General features: G+C 44.6%; 1 protein-coding gene across 1 annotated transcript; it reads left to right on the forward strand.

Annotated features, from left to right (window-relative positions):
• The first annotated feature begins 3290 nt into the window (after positions 1–3290).
• LOC123356648 (tubulin alpha chain-like) lies at positions 3291–3728 on the forward strand. Its single transcript, XM_045000027.1, has one exon. The coding sequence runs from the start codon at positions 3291–3293 to the stop codon at positions 3726–3728; it is 438 nt and encodes a 145-aa protein (XP_044855962.1).
• The last annotated feature ends 12412 nt before the right edge of the window (positions 3729–16140 follow it).

A 16140-nucleotide genomic window follows, 5' to 3' on the forward strand; every position in this document is an offset into this window, starting at 1 on the left:
GTCAGACTAAAGGTCCATCTAGCCCAGTATCCTGTCTTCCAACAATGGCCAGTGCCAGGTGCCCCAGAGGGAATGAACAAAATAGGTAATGATCAAGTGATCCATCCTCTGTCACCCATTCCCAGCCTCCCAGCAAACAGAGGGTAGGGACACCAGCCCTGCCCATCTTAACTAATAGCCATTGATGGGCTTATCCTCCATGAATTTATCGAGTCCTTTTTTGAAGCCTGTTATATTCTTGGCCTTCACAACATCTTCAGGCAGTTAGTCAACATACCTATTGACTAACAGCACTATATTCCATTACCCTTTTTGTTATGCAATGTATTTAGCCATGTGCACATGCTTAATGAATCATTCCTTAGCTGCACCCTTTACAAAAGGAACTCAAAAAAACAACCCAAAAAACAAAACAAAGCCAAACAAACAAACAAATCCTAAGGTGAAATCCTGTCTCCATTGAAATCAGTGGAGAAACTCCCATTGCATTCAGTGGAGTCAGGATCTCACCCTAATGTGCATGCTCAACACAAGATTTTTCAAAGACTCATTAATCATCCAAATTAATTTTCTAAATGAGTCCTCTGACCACAAGGTGCCTCCTGGTGCCCAGGCATGGTATAGCAGCTCTTTCACTAGGCTAGAAGCCCCTCCCAACAGTCACTTGACCCGTCAGTCCGTCAGCATCCTAAGTCCACCTCTTCTGGGGTCCAAACTGAAAGTCCCAACAAATGTCTTTTTAAAAAAAAAAATTTCTTCCCACTCTCTGGGGCTGTTCCTCAGTTTATCCTGTAGCCCCCTTGCTGGGCTCAATAGCCCTTCTGGTAAGTTTCTATACCCCCTTCCTTGGGGCTGGTAGGGGAAGCCAAACCATTCTTTATTCTGGGATCTGGCCCTGGGCCCTGTACTGAACAGCTAAGTCTGCTCCTAAACCTGCACTGCAGTTGCCACCCAGCCTTTTAAGTTCTCCTCTGGGTCTCGCTGTCTGTTCCCTGCTTAATCAGGGTATCTCCCAGGCCACCCTGCCTGAAGAGCTTTTCCTTACTCTCTGAGCTTTTCCTTACTCTCTGAGCTTTCTCCAGCCCTTTCCCCAGCTAGGCTTTATTACAGCGTAAGGCTTTATTACGAGCCTTTCTCATTACTTAGCCACTTTCTGCTTCATGGGGAATTTGCCTGATTTTCCTGAGGTGGGGCTCATTAGACTTTAAGGCCAGAAGAGACCATAGTGATCATCTAGTCTGACCGCCTATACATTGCAAGTCACAGAACCTAACCCACCCACTCCTGCAATCAGGTTGGCTTATCTTAGTCCATGGCTCTCCAGCTCATAGGATAATCCACTCTGTTACAAATAGCCATTGTCTGCAAGGTAAGCAAAGACACCTCAGTGAAGGCTCTTTCTTTATTATAACTTTCAATCCTGAACCATTTTAGCTATAAAGGATTTTTTTAAAAGTCAAGCATTTTTATTGTTTTATATATATAATATAATCGTGGAAATTCACTGTTGTACATGAACATACACACACACACATATACCAGTTTTGCTCAAGCTAGGACCTTGCCTGGAAAGTTCCATCCCAATAGGCAAGGCCGTACTTAGGCATATGCGGCTGCGTAGCGCACCCATAAATTTTGGGCACCACCCTCCCTGGCTGCGGCGCAGACTCCTCTCCTCTCTGGCCCTCCCCCATGGTTGGCCAGCAGGCTTCTCCCCGACCCAACTCCCTGGCCCCTCCTCTCTGCCCACTCACTCCTCAGCCACCTGGCTGAGAACTCTGGCTAGGGCGGGGCCTCACGGAGCCAGGAACGAAAGTTTACATGCGAGTGAGCAGCAGGAGCCGGGCCAGGGAGGGGGGGACCAAGCAAGCCTGGGAACAGAGTGGGGGGAATACCCAGAGGCTGGGAAGGGGGGGAGCCAAGCTCAGGGGTAGAGCTGAGCACAGGACTTCGGGGAGTGGCGGGGGCGGAGGAAGAACCGGGCTGGGGATTGCTGGGGGAGCTGTGCCATGCAGGGGCGGGGGGCAGGCAAGGCAGGGAATGGAGCAGGGGGGATACCTGGAGGCTGGGGGGGGGGAGCTAAACTTGGGGTGGGGGTAGAGGTGTGCACAGGACTTCAGGGAACAGATGAGGAACTGGGCTGGGTATTGCTGAGGTGAGCTGGGCTGGGAAGGGAAAAGCGCGGGGGGTTCTTTGTCTGGCGCAGTGATCAAGCAACAAATGCGCTAGGGCCTCCTGGGGAGCAGGTTGGTGACCCCGGGAGAGAGCAGCTGTTCTGAGCAGCCCCACACTGTACCTGCACCTCTCCCCTCTTTTGCCCACATGCCCTGTCCTGCCGGCAACTCCCTGCAATCTCTCTCCTAGTCTCCCTTTCACGCCGCCTCCCTCTTCTCTGAAGTTTAAGCCCAGACGCGGAGGATTCCCTTTGGACTGTCACCTTTCCTCTCCTCCCTTCCGCAGCAGGGATCAGCAGCGGATGCGGGTTGGGAAGAGGGAGAGGCACACACACAACCAGGCTGGGGAGGTGGGAAAGTTAAAGGAAAATAAAAGAAGGTGGTGTTTGCTCTTCCTGCCCATTCGCAATATTCCAGTGTCAACAGGAGGAAACTGACACTAAAACAATGGGAGGAGTGGGATGTACCTGGAGCAGAAAAGAAGCAATCAGGACTGCAGAATGCAAGGGAGGGAGTGACCTCTTAGCTGAGGAGGAAGATGGACTCGCACTTGACAAGGCTGGAGTAGCTGAAAACGTTTATTTAGGGGAAAGGGACATGATTTTTTTTTCTTGTGGATCCAAGTATCTCCAGGGCTCTCTCTCAAGCTGGTAGCATTTTGAATGAGAGAGAGTTCTAAACAGTGCAGAGTTGAGTGGGATTTTAAAGGTCCCTTCAAGAATGCAGCACCTTCTTTCTCACCTGTGGGAAAGACCTTTAAAAACGGCCTTAAATAATCCAAAACAAGAGCCACTGTTCAAATGAGACTTGGCTGGTTATGGCTCCAGCCCCACTGTTGAAGCACTGTTCAAACTGCGTGCTGAGTTATACCCAGTACAATTCCACTGAGCCATGTGTGGCAACCAGGTGTATAAATTAGGGCAGGAAAAAAGGTTGGTGCCTGAATATAATTCCTTTTCTTATTAAACGGCACATCCCAAGTACCGCTTTACTTTTCAGGAGTAGGGAGAATGAAAGGCCATTTGGGAGTTGATGGCCTAGAGCAGTGGCAAGCAAGGGCCTGGATGAGGGCTGGACTCAGCCATTGGTATCAGCTATTTCTTTTTTGTCACTCAAATGGATTTTGGGTCATGGCTGACATCCCAGCAATCATGTAAAACACTTCCCTGTGGCCTTTTGACATGCACACAGAGGTATCTCACTGCCATCAAAACCAAGCGCAGCATCCAGTTTGTGGACTGGTGCCCAACTGGTTTCAAGGTTGGTATCAACTACCAGACTCCCACTGTGGTTCCTGGTGGTGACCTGGCCAAGGTGCAGCAGGCCGTGTGCATGCTGAGCAACACCACAGCTGTTGCTGAGGCCTGGGCTCGTCTGGACCACAAGTTTGACCTGATGTATGCCAAGCGTGCCTTTGTTCACTGGTACGTAGGGGAGGTGATGGAGGAAGGCGAGTTCTCGGAGGCGCGGGAGGACATGGCTGCCCTAGAGAAGGATTACGAAGAGGTGGGGGCAGATAGCATTGAGGGTGAGGATGAAGGAGAAGAGTATTAACTTGTCTCGTCTCTTCCCTGTGCTGTCACTTCAGTTCTGTTTTCTCTGTTCCTGTAAAACTCTCTACTGTGTCCTGTAGTCATTAAAAGTGCTCTTCCTAAAAAAAAAAAAAAAAGTCCCTATCCTAGCAAGGGAGAGAAGGGGGAAGGCTGCAGGGTGATTTCTCACCTCCATGCAGACAGTGGCCTAAACTTGCCACTGTGGTGCTGGAGCCTCCACATTTATTTATTGACAAAATTTGCAGAAGTTTAAAGTATTGTGTACAGAATTTAATTTTTTGGTGCTGAATTCCCTCAGGAATATGGGGTGCTGGGCAGTTTGAAGGGGGCTGTAAGAGGGGTGCTGGGCAGTGGGAGGGTCTGTGGGTGGGAGATTGCTGGGTATAGGGATCTGTGGTGGAGATCTCTGGGTGAGGGGCCAGTGGGATGGGGGTTGCTGGGCATAAGGGGGTGGGAGGTACTGGGCGGGGGCAGTATGGCAGGGCATGTTGGCAGTGCAGGGCTGGGTTTGGGGGTGCAAGTGGGAGGGAAGTACAGGGGTTAGGAGTGAAGGCAGTACTGTGCAGAGATTAGGGGTGAAGGCAGCACAATTAAACTGTTTTTAATAAAGTGCACGTGGCAAGTTTTCCAATACTGTAAGCTTATGTTTGTGTTGCTAAGAGCAAGTCGGGCATAGGGGCACCAGTTTAATAATACTGCGTAGAGACCCATAAATCCTAAGGATGGCCCTGCCAATATATAAAATTTTCAGAAAGCTGAGCATCTAAAACCAAGGATTTAGAATCAAAATTGTTATGCAGTTTTTCACTCTACATCCAGTTCAGCAAAGCATTTAAACATGTGCTTAAGTCCATCCCTATGCAAAGCACATGCTTAAGTGCTTTGCTAAATAAGGATGGACTTAACTGTTTTGTGGATTAGGGATAGACTGCTGAATCACAGCCAAAACCAGTTGCTGCTTCTATCCATGTAACGCCTGCACAGTGCTTTGAAAATGAAGTGCTATAATTACATTAGCTAATGAATTATTTATATGCTGATGGTGTTTCATAACAAAGGCTGGCTGCATGATGAAAAGTGCAAAACCAATAACTTTAGTTAAAAAAGAACAAGTAAGGACAAAACATACTTTCTATTAAATTGTTCAAAATAGAGATTATGAGAAAAATTAATTCAATACATTTTACTTTTCAGTAAAAATGGTTAAAAGCACTTAATCATATTTAAAATCTTTATAAACCCATATTCCGCTCCACTGAAGATATCTAGAATCAGATTTGTAAACATTTGTGGGAAAGGGTTGCTCAGTTGCAAGCTGGCTGAGAGAGTAGCAACAATTTAAAAGTCGCTTTTTTTGGGTCATAGAAGTCATGGCTGTAACAAACATTCAGTCTTAATCATAACAATACAGAAACCCCACTATCTTTCATTACCTCAATAGTTAGACTGAGGATCTATCTGCATTATAATTTAATTATTTTGTAGTTTTAAATTAATGTATCTGAAGCCCAAACAATGACAGGCAAAATTGGAGTATACTTAAAGCACAAACTATGACAGTAATAACCTTTCTCTGATTATCAGGAAGTATTGTACTCTTAGAAAACTTGAAATATCACTGAGGTGGATCAACAAAATCTATAAATCTAACCAAAACAACTGCATTAGTCTTTCCCCATGTGATAGTGACAAGTTGCAGCCTGCAGTTCTCACGAATGTAATTTGTGACAGTTTTCCTGTTAGGGTACAGGCTTTAGGTCTTCTGATACAGGCAGCAATGAAAGAGAGGACAGTGAATTCTCAGGATAAAAATAGAAGTGCCAGGATTGGAAGCACTGCAACAAGTACAATATCTTCAAATCACTCAGAGCATGGGGGTGTCTAATGTAATCAAAGTTGCTTTTATGATGTTTCACTTCATAAGACTGGGATGCATTGCACTATATGGGATAAAGTAAACAGTAATCTCTGGCTTCATTTCCAATAAGTTTTAAATGCTTGAATCTCAAAATCTCTTCATTTAACAACTGAAGCACAGACATCGTAGAATATTTAACCTTGAGTATCCTGGGGAGAGATTGTGAATACTAAGCTTATTGCTCTTTCCTTGCTGCACACAATAAAGGACTGTACCAGAGGTAAATAATGTGACACTTGTAATTAAAATCATTATCACAAACACATTAAAGGACAAATTCTGTCATCAGATCTGGGAAGTAGATCTTAAATGAGCAGCTTAAGGCCTGATCCTGCAGTTTGTCACAAGCATGCAAATCCTGCACCTCTGGTGCCCCATTGACTTCAATGGGTATGTCAAAACAGCAAAGAAATGCCAGTGTTTGGCCCATGCCAGTTGATTTGGGCTCACAGGGATTGGACTCGGGCTATTTCATTGCTGTGTAGACTGCTGGGCTCAGGCTGGAGCCTAAGCTCTGGGACTCTCCCACCTCGCAGGGTCCTAGAGCCCAGACTCCAGCCCAAGCCTGGAAGTCTACACAGCAGTGAAACAGCCCTGCAGCCCAAGCCTTACAAGCCCAAGTTGGCTGTTCCGGGCCAGCTGTGGGTTTTTCTTTCCTATGCAGACATACCCAATGGGGTTCTGCTCAGAGAGCTGCCTGCAGCAGTAAGGGGCAGAATTGTAGCCATAATGGGGAAGCTGAAACATGTGAGTGGGGTTTCTCCAACATGTCAAACAATACTGTATGTGAAATCTACTTTGGGATGGAGCAATTCTTGGAAAGCAAGGTGTTGGTTAGAAAAATAAGGACACTTTTAGTTCAATGCTTTATTAAATCAAAGACTTGCTGTCATAGAATCATAGATTATTAGGGTTGGAAGAGACTTCAAGAGATCATCTAGTCCAACCCCCTGCTCAAAGCAGGACCAATCCCCAAATGGGGCCCTCAAGGATTGAACTCACAACCCTGGGTTTAGCAGGCCAATGCTCAAACCACTGAGTTATCCTTCCTCCCAAAAAATGATCATGGAGATGCTGGGGACACTGTCCTGACAGTGCCTTCCAGTCTCAGTGGTACGAGATGACAGAACAAGGAGTAATGGTCTCAAGTTGCAGTGGGGGAGGTTTAGGTTGGATATTAGTAAAAATGTTTTCACTAGGATGGTGGTGAAGCATTGGAATGGGTTACCTAGGGAGGTGGTGGAATCTCCTTCCTTAGAGGTTTTTTAAGGTCAGGCTTGACATCCTGGCTGGGATGATTTAGTTGAGGATTGGTCCTGCTTTGAGCAGGGGGTTGGATCTCCTGAGGTCCCTTCCGACCCTGATATTCTATGATTCAACTGAACCTTTTAAAACAAAAATTCATACTAGTGACAAGATTTTCCAACACTGCTCTTTGAGGTTAACCCTTCAGTTAACATAACTGTCAGGATGAGTTAATCAGAAGCCCTCCAAATTTGGGGTGGGGGGAGGGTAGAACACACAGAAACTGAGAACAGAGAGGCAGAGGGGAAAAAGCAAGAAAGCCAAGCAGTAGCCTGTGAGACAGTGTGAGCCTAGAGAAAGCTTGCAAGAGAGCTTTGGGGACTGTTGGATGAAGAGACTTGGGGCTGTAAACTAAGAAACTGCTCCTCCTGTTTTTGGTTCCTTCCATGAAGGAGTACTGGTACTAAGGGTACTGGGGGTGCAGCAGCACCCCATGGCTTGAAGTGGTTTCCATCAGATATAGGGTTTACAGTTTGTTCAATGGCTTTCAGCACCCCCACTATAAGAACTGTTCCAGTGCCACTGCTTCTGTGTGCAGAGAAGCAGGACTTGGTACATTCCACATAAATGAACAAAACTGCATCAGAGAAATACCCGATTATCACTAATTTCTACTTGCACTTGGAACATACCCAGGGCCCCAAACATCAGCCAGAAGCTTGGGTCTAAATGGGGCAATGATCCCAGGGCAAACAGCCTCCTTCAGGGTTCCTAGTCCATTCTCGTAAGCATCTGCTGCTGGCTACTGTTGGAGACAGGCTGGATGAGATGGATCATTGTCTGAACCAGCCTGGCAATTCCTATATTCCTACATTCCTAGAATGTTTATCTAAAATGTGAGCGTGATCTGCAGCATTTTCTGACCTGAGACATTAAAATAAAGGCATGCTTGTCACACAAGTGTTCTTCAGGTGCGACATGCTATCTCATTGCTCCTGCTGCTCAAAAATTTCAACTAACAAATACTGATCAGTAAGCTAGAGACAGAGACACATTTTGGAGCAAAAACAATATTTCCTTTTTTCCACTTGTCTCATCTGGTGCTCAGATATTGGAAAAGTATATATCATGAATCCATAATTCATAATCAAGGGTAGAGGCCCAGGTAGAGACAGATACATCCTGGAGGTGAATGCCTGGCTGCGAGGATGGTGTCACCAGGAGGGCTTCAGCTTCCTTGACCATGTGATATTGTTCCAAGAAGGAGGATGCTAAGCAGAGATGGAGTCCACCTATCAAAGAAGGGGAAGAGCATACAGACTGGCTAACCTAGTGAGGAGGGCTTTAAACTAGGTTAGATGGGGGCAGGAGACAAAAGCCCACAGGTAATTAAAAAACATGGAGACCTGAGAGAAGGATCGGAATCTGGGGGGGAGTATGGGCTATTATAGGAGGGATAAGGGAGAGACAAGAGAGAAAACGGGGGCGGAAATCAAATCAGTATCTTAGATGTCTGTATATTACTGTGAGAAGTAGGGGTAATAAGCAGGAAGAACTAGAAATGCTAGTTAATAAACACAACTATGACATAGTTGGCATCATGGGGCAGGGATAATACACATGACTGGAATATTGGTATAGAAGGGTACAGCTTGCTTAAGAAGAACGAGCAGGGGGGAAAGGGAGGAGGTATTGCCTTATATATCAAAAATGTATACACTTGGGCTGAGGTTGAGATGGAAATAGGAGACAGACTTGTTGAAAGTCTCTGGGTAAGGATAAAAGGAATAAAAAAAACAAGGTGATGTCATAGTAGTGGTCTACTACAGACCACCTAAGAGGAAGAGGAAGTGAATGAGGATTTTTATAAACAACTAACAAAATCATCCAAAGCACTGGCCTTGGTGGTGATGGGGGACTTCAACTACCCAGACATGTGTTGGGAAAATAACACAGCAGGGCACAGATTATCCAACAAGTTCTTGGAATGTATTGGAGACAATTTTTTATTTCAGAAGGTGGCAAAAGCTACTGGGGTGGGAGGCTGTTCTAGATTTGATTTTGACAAATAGGGAGGAAATGGTTGAGAATTTGAAAGTGGCAGGCAGCTTGGGTGAAAGTGATCATGAAATGACAGAGTTCATAATTCTCAGGAATGGTAGGTGGGAAAACAGCACAATAAAGATAATGATTTCAAGATGGCAGACTTCAGCAAACTAGGTAAGATCCCATGTGAAGCAAGTCTAAGGGGAAAAACAGTTCAAGGAAGTTAGTGGTTTTTCAAAGAGACATTTTTAAGGGCACAAGAGCAAACTATCCCACTACAGAGGAAAGATAGGAAGCATGGCAAGAGACCATCCTGGCTTAACCAGTAAATCTTCAGTGATTTGAAACTCAAAAAGGAGTCCTACAAAAAGTGGAAACTAGGTCCAATTACAAAGTATAAATATAAACAAATAGCACAAGTATGTAGGGAGAAAATTAGAAAGGCCAAGGAACAAAATGAGATTAAACTAGGTAGAGACATAAAGGATAACAAGAAAATATTCTACAAATATATTAGAAGCGAGAGGAAGACCAAGGACAGGGTAGGCCTGTTACTCAATAGGGGCGGAGGGAACAATAGCAGAAAATGTGGAAATGGCAGAGGTGCTTAATGACTTCGTTTCAGTTTTCACCAAGAAGGTTGGTGGCAATTGGACATCTAACATAGTGAATGCCAATGAAAATGAGGTAGGACCGAGTCTAAAATAGGGAAAGAACAAGTCAAAAATTACTTAGACAAGTTAGATGTCTTCAAGTCACCAGGGCCTGATGAAATACATCCTAGAATACTCAAGGAGATGACTGAGGAGATATCTGAGCCATTAGCAATTATCTTTGAAAAGTCATGGAAGATGGGAAAGATTCCAGAGGTCTGGAAAAGAGCAAATATAGTGCCAATCTATAAAAAGAGGAATGAAGGTAACCTGGGGAATTACAAACCAGTCAGCTTAATTTCAGTACCCAAAAAGATGATAACTAACCAATCAATTTGTGAACAGCTAGAAGATAATAAGGTGATAAGTAACAGTCAGCATGGATTTGTCAAGAACAAATCATGCCAAACCAACCTAATAGCTTTCTTTGACAAGCCTTGTGCATAGGAGGAAGCAGTAGATTTGGTATATCTTGACTTTAGTAAGGCTTTTGACACTGTGTCGCATGACCTTCTCATAAACAAACTAGGGAAATTCAACCTAGATGGAACTACTATAAGGTGGGTACATAACTGGTTGGAAACCATTCCCAGAGAGTAGTTATCAGTAGTACACAGTCAGGCTGGCAGGGCATAACAAGGGGGGGGCCGTAAGGGATCAGATCTGGGTCCAATTCTGTTCAATATCTTCATCAATGATTTCCATAATGGCATAGAAAGTACACTTGTAAAGTTTGTGGATGATAACCAAGGTCAGAGGGGCTGCAAGTGCTTTGGAGGATAGGATTAAAATTCAAAATGATCTGGACAAACTGGAGAAATGGTCTGAAGTAAACAGGTTGAAATTCAATAAGAACAAATGAAAAGTACTCCACTTGGGAAGGAACAATCAGTTGCACACATACAAAATGGGAAATGACTGCCTAGGAAGGAGTACTGCGGGAAGGGATCTTGGGGTCATAGTTGATCATAAGCTAAATATGAGTCAACAGTGTAATGCTGTGGCAAAAAAGCAAACTTTATTCTGGGATGTATTAGCAAGAGTGGTGTTAGCAAGACACAAGAAGTAATTCTTCCACTCAGGACTTTCAAATTGGAGAAAGTCCTGGGAAGCGCAACAAAAATTATTAAAGGTCAGGAAAACATGACATTTGAGGGAAGACTGAAAAAAATTTGGTTTGTTTAGTTTAGAGAAGAGCAGACTTGGGGGGGACATGATAACAGTTTTTAAGTACATAAAAGGTTGTTAAAAGAAGGAGAAAAATTGTTCTCTTTAACCTCTGAAGATAGGACAAGAAACAATGGTCTTAAATTGCAGCAAGGGCAGTTTAGGTTGGACATTAGGAAAAACTTTCTGTCAGGGTAAAGCACTAGAATAAATTGCCTAGTAAGGTTGTGGAATCTCTGTCACTGGAGATTTTTAAGAGCAGGTTAGACAAACACCTGTCTACAGGGATGGTCTCTACATAATACTTAATTCTGCCTTGAGTGTAGGGGACTGAACAAGATCTCTCGAGCTCCCTTCCATTTCTACACTTCTATGATTCTACGATAATAAACAGTACAAAAGGGAGGTTAGGCTAGTGTGACAGTCACTCTTTTTTCTCCGGGATTTTCTTTTCCCTGGGAAAGGACAAGTAAATTATTCTTTTTATAACTTTTTTTTAACGTATTGCTGCTTTGGAGACTGATCCTTGTGCCTCACACAGGTTCATCTACTGCCCTCCTCCTAGAGATGGACTTTTATGCATAGCCATCTCTGCAACTACTACATTTGCAGCCTTATAAAAGCTATTTTCCCTCTTTTTCAGTTGTTGTGGTTGTACATTTCTCTTTTCTATTCTATGACTCCATGCTTCATTTTTTCCCCTATGTCCACTTCATCTTCTAGTCTTACCTCCCTCTTGGCTGCATTCGCTATCCTACTTATGTGGCTGAACTGCTCTGAGAAGAGCATCTAGTCAGGCGATGCACCATCCAGTTTGCACAAACATGTCACTAGAGCAACTAAGCGTATCATAGAATGGTTCCTCTCTTCTGGAATGGGAGGAGAGGAGGGTGAAAGGGAAGCCTTTACTTGACAACATAATACAAAAAACTGCAGCGGCAATGGGGACAGGATGGGAAGAAAAGAGACCAGATCAGGCATCTTTTTTCAACCGGATCTAGGGACAGGAAATCATTTAGGTTTTAAAATGGATTGTGTGCTCACTCCTCCATTGCATGTACTGAGGTCCATGAAACAATGCTTTGTCAATGAAACTGTTACAAATCCAGTGTAATATGGATATTGCTCACAGTACAACTAAAAATTATGACACTGAGTGCTAAATAGGTATTGTGAAACTCAAACAAATTCTCTGTGCGTGTAGGCAAGAACCATTCATTAGTGGGCAAGGAGGCAGAACTCAGAATAACAAAGGGCTTGTGTAGATGGAGAGTTAGTACATGGCAAGTTGGGGCACAAATCTACCACATGCTGTGCACTAACTGACCGTGTGGACTCTGCTGCCCTTTGTGTACCCTGTGTGTCCTTTGTGCATACCTGGCAGGTCTGACTGGGCTCAGCACTTGTGGTTCTTCCTTTTGGGATTCTGTGGCCAGCTGTGTTTCTAGTGACTAGACAAAGTATTGTTTGTTTTGTTAAAACAAATCAAAGTGTTCTTTGTTTTAACAGTGGGAACAAAGCATTTAGAGGGGGAAAAAAGGATTTGAAAACAACAGACACTCTACTCACATGTCTGTCTTACCTAAAATCTTACTATCTCCTGATGGTGACTACATAGGCCTAACTTCTTCAGACATCCCCAGTGGGTATGTTTGCATGTCAGTCTGGCTTCCTGAACAACTCCCCAAACTACTAACTCCCACCACCACACCACACACTTGTCTTGAGAGAGCATCCTTATTAAATAGCTTCAGTCCTTTTGATCTTCTGGTTCCCTGGCCTTGGCCCTGCTCATCAAAGCCAGTTCTGTGCATTGCTGCAACCAAAACCTTCAAAGCTAATAATTCAGGAATTGTCTCTTTACAGCCCTCAAGGGTTTACTGAGGGGTGACTTATCTTGAGCCATTATTTCCCTTCCCTCTTATTTTCCTTACAGTCCCTGTCACAGGTACGAGACTAACTACAATATGTGTTTTAATATAGTCAATGAAAAGTTATACATCTAGGAACAAAGAACGTAGGCCATACTTACAGGCTGGGGGACTCTAGCCTGGGAATCAGTAACACTGAAAAAGACTTATGGGTCATGGTGGATAATCTGCTGAACATGAGTTCCCAGTGCAATCCCGTGGCTAAAAGGGCTAATGCGATCCTTGTATGCATAAACAGAGGAATCTCGAGTAGGAGCAGAGAAGTTATTTTATGTCTTTATTTGGCACTGGTGCGATTGCTACTGGAATATTGTCTCCTGTTCTGCTGCAGAGAAGAGCTACAAGAATGATTAAAGGACTGGAAAGCATGCATTATAGTGACAGACTAAAGGAGCTCAATCTATTTAGTTTAACAAAGAGAAGGTTAAGGGTTGATCGATCAGTCTATGAGTACCACCATAGGAAACAAAAACGTGATAATAGCTCTTCAGTCTATCAGACAAGAGTATAACATGATCCAGTGGCTCAAAGTGGAAGTTAGATAAAGAAATAAGGCACTTTTTTCTTTTTCTTTTTTGGTTAAACATACCATTGCAACTTATCAAGGGCAGGAGTGTAGCTGGGGGGGAGCAGGGGGAGCGGCTGCTCCCCCACTGACCACATTCTCCAAAAGTGGCACCTTAGGCGCTGACTCCCTGGGTGCTCTGGGGCTGGAGCACCCACTGGGAAAAATTGGTGGGTGCTAAGCACCCACCGGCAGCCCAGCTCCCCAGTCCCTGCCCAGCTCACTCTGCCTCCACTCCATCTCCTCCCCTGAGTGGGCCGCTGGGTTCTGCTTCTCCCCACTTCCTCCCAGAGCTTGCACCACAAAACAGCTGATTCGCAGCAAGCCTGGGAGGGAGGGGGGAAGAGGGGGAATGCGGCGTGCTGGGGAAGAGGCAGGGCCAGGGCACGGATTTGGGAAGGGGTCCAATAGGGGCAGGGAGGGGCAGAGTCGGGGCGGGGCAGGGATTTGGGAAGGGGTCCAATAGGGGCAGGGAGGGGGCGGAGTTGGGGCGGGGCTGAGTGGAAAGAAAACAGCAATCTGGTAGGAAAGAACATTGAATATTAGAAACATAAAGCCATTTCACCTGTCACTATTTCTGTTGTTTGCTTTTTGCATTTCTCTTAATGCTGACAAGGGAAATCAATAAAGTCAGTTCCACCTTTGTTTACAGTCGGGTTCGCAGGGCTGTGAAGTTTGGGTTGGAAAACACTGCAGGGAAACTTTATTTGTTTGAAAACCCAAACTGTTTCAATTAGAATGCTCAGAAAAATTTATCCCAAATCTCTCTGCTGGCCTTGTTTTTACAAATCTAATCTTGGGTCAAAATTTGAGTTGTGGGGTGGATCACTGTCCAACATTGTCCATGCACTCAGAACTCCCATACATTTCAACAGGAGTCTTGGTTCCACAAAAAATACAGGATCAGGCTCCTGATTTTCTTCCCAAGATGGCAGCTGAGTTTTCTCTAGCAGCAGCAAGATTGGCTGCTTTAAATGCTATATTTACAATACCCCCCGCCCCAGAGATTGTACCCTGGACCTGTAGCCCCACAAGTACCAACCCCTTGAGCCAAGGGAACTACCTCATTGGCTGTGAGTAAGTGGAACCAGCCACTAGGGGGCACTGCACTCCCACAGCCTACCCAATGGTTACACCCATAGATGAGTGAATCTGATTTCCCCCCGCCCCCACTTTCACTAAAAATACATCCAGGATCAGCCCCCTCCCCCACACCAGCACAGAAGATGGCCTGGTCCCCACTGAATCCCTCTCACATGTCATGCAGTCCCCCTGCATATCTGGGTTGGTGAGGTGCTCCGCAGCATCCCTCACCACAGGTTCTTTTATGCATAATGTACGCTCCAGCAATAAAACCCAGAGACCTAATCTGAGCTCTCAGGCATCTCTCTTGCCTCTCTGCACTAAGCCTTCAGCCACTTGGAACTGCTCACTGCCTTCCCGAATGGGACTGTAGTTGACATTCTGCACATGTCACTGGTAATACCTTTGTCTGATCTTTTGAAGACATTTTGCTGCAGTAAATGGAACTTGGGGGGGGGGTCTGAATGGCGCACTGGAGAGAGGTGATGGATTGATGGCTCTGGTACCTAGAGTCACCTCTGTTCCTGTAGAACAGGAGAGCAACAGGGCAGCCAGCCCCCTTCCTCCCCCCATGATTCCCCAATGATGGGCTTCTGTAGATAAATCTCTGATAATTTTCATATGACTTTACATTGTGCCTCTTCATATAACCTTGTAGTGGGTCTACCCATGTGGGACCTCTGTTTTCATGAAACTTTGTATCAAAGCCTCATATAGAAACGTTGTATTGATGAGCCTTGGTATATGGAAACTTTGTATCAAAGCCTCACCTAGAAACTTTGCATTGAACCTCGTTATAATGTTATAGTCCCTAAGGATAGAGTAAGATAGAAGAAAAATGCATTTTTGCTAGCAGTAGAACAAGATCTTCCCCCCGCCCCACTCTTAATCAATTGCCCTGTTGAATGAACGAGGTGTAAATGAGGAAGGCGTGGAGTGCGAGCACCTCCAGACAGCTGCAACAGTTGGAGAGGGGATGGAAGCCAGACCACTCATACAGTAAACGTCCCAAATAACCAGAGCAGCTCCACTTCTGTTACAACTAGTCCTACTGAAGTCAATGGGACTATTCACGTGGGTAAAACCTCCCAAATCAGACCCAATGGCATTTAAGTGATCCTTCCTGCTAAATGCTATAATCCAATGTGCAACCACTCAAAGAAATACAGAGGGCTTTTTAACACCCAGTTTTCAGAGCACATCAGCACAACATTATTCAAATCAGCACAGATGTTTGCTGGAGCTGTGATACATTAGGAAAATTGTAAAAAGTCCAATTGCCCTTAAATTTACATTTCTGCATCTTTGGTAGGCTCACCCAAAGTTAGTCTGTAATATTATCACACAGCATAAGCATTTTAATTCTGACTGATTGCTGCTGAAGGGTTTTCTTCAGTTGTTTGTGCTTTTTGTTCTTTTAGGCACAGTCTATAACTTGGGGCTGTGCAGTGATAAAACAAGCCATTTGATCCCTCTCACTCATTTATTTTAATAGAATTTTTACTGGAAAGCTTTGGAAGCTAGCTTGAACTACTCAGTTGCTTTTATAGATGAGTTGAAACCAGTAGATGTACTTCGAGTCTTTCTGGGGCTGGATGCACTCCTCTGAGTAAGCCAGTTATTTGCTTAGCTGTCAATGCATCACATACTTACTACTGACAGGTTGAGTAGCTCAGCCTCTTTCCAAAGTCAATTCCAATACAATTCCCATTAAAATCAAGAGCTATTCATCTGAGAGTGTTTTTTATGATTGTTGAAAGTTCCTCCTTTAAAACAAATGACAGTAGAACCTCAATTACCTAGAA

The sequence above is a fragment of the Mauremys mutica genome, chromosome 1 (genome assembly GCF_020497125.1).
Source record: "Mauremys mutica isolate MM-2020 ecotype Southern chromosome 1, ASM2049712v1, whole genome shotgun sequence".
NCBI classification, from domain to species: domain Eukaryota; kingdom Metazoa; phylum Chordata; order Testudines; family Geoemydidae; genus Mauremys; species Mauremys mutica.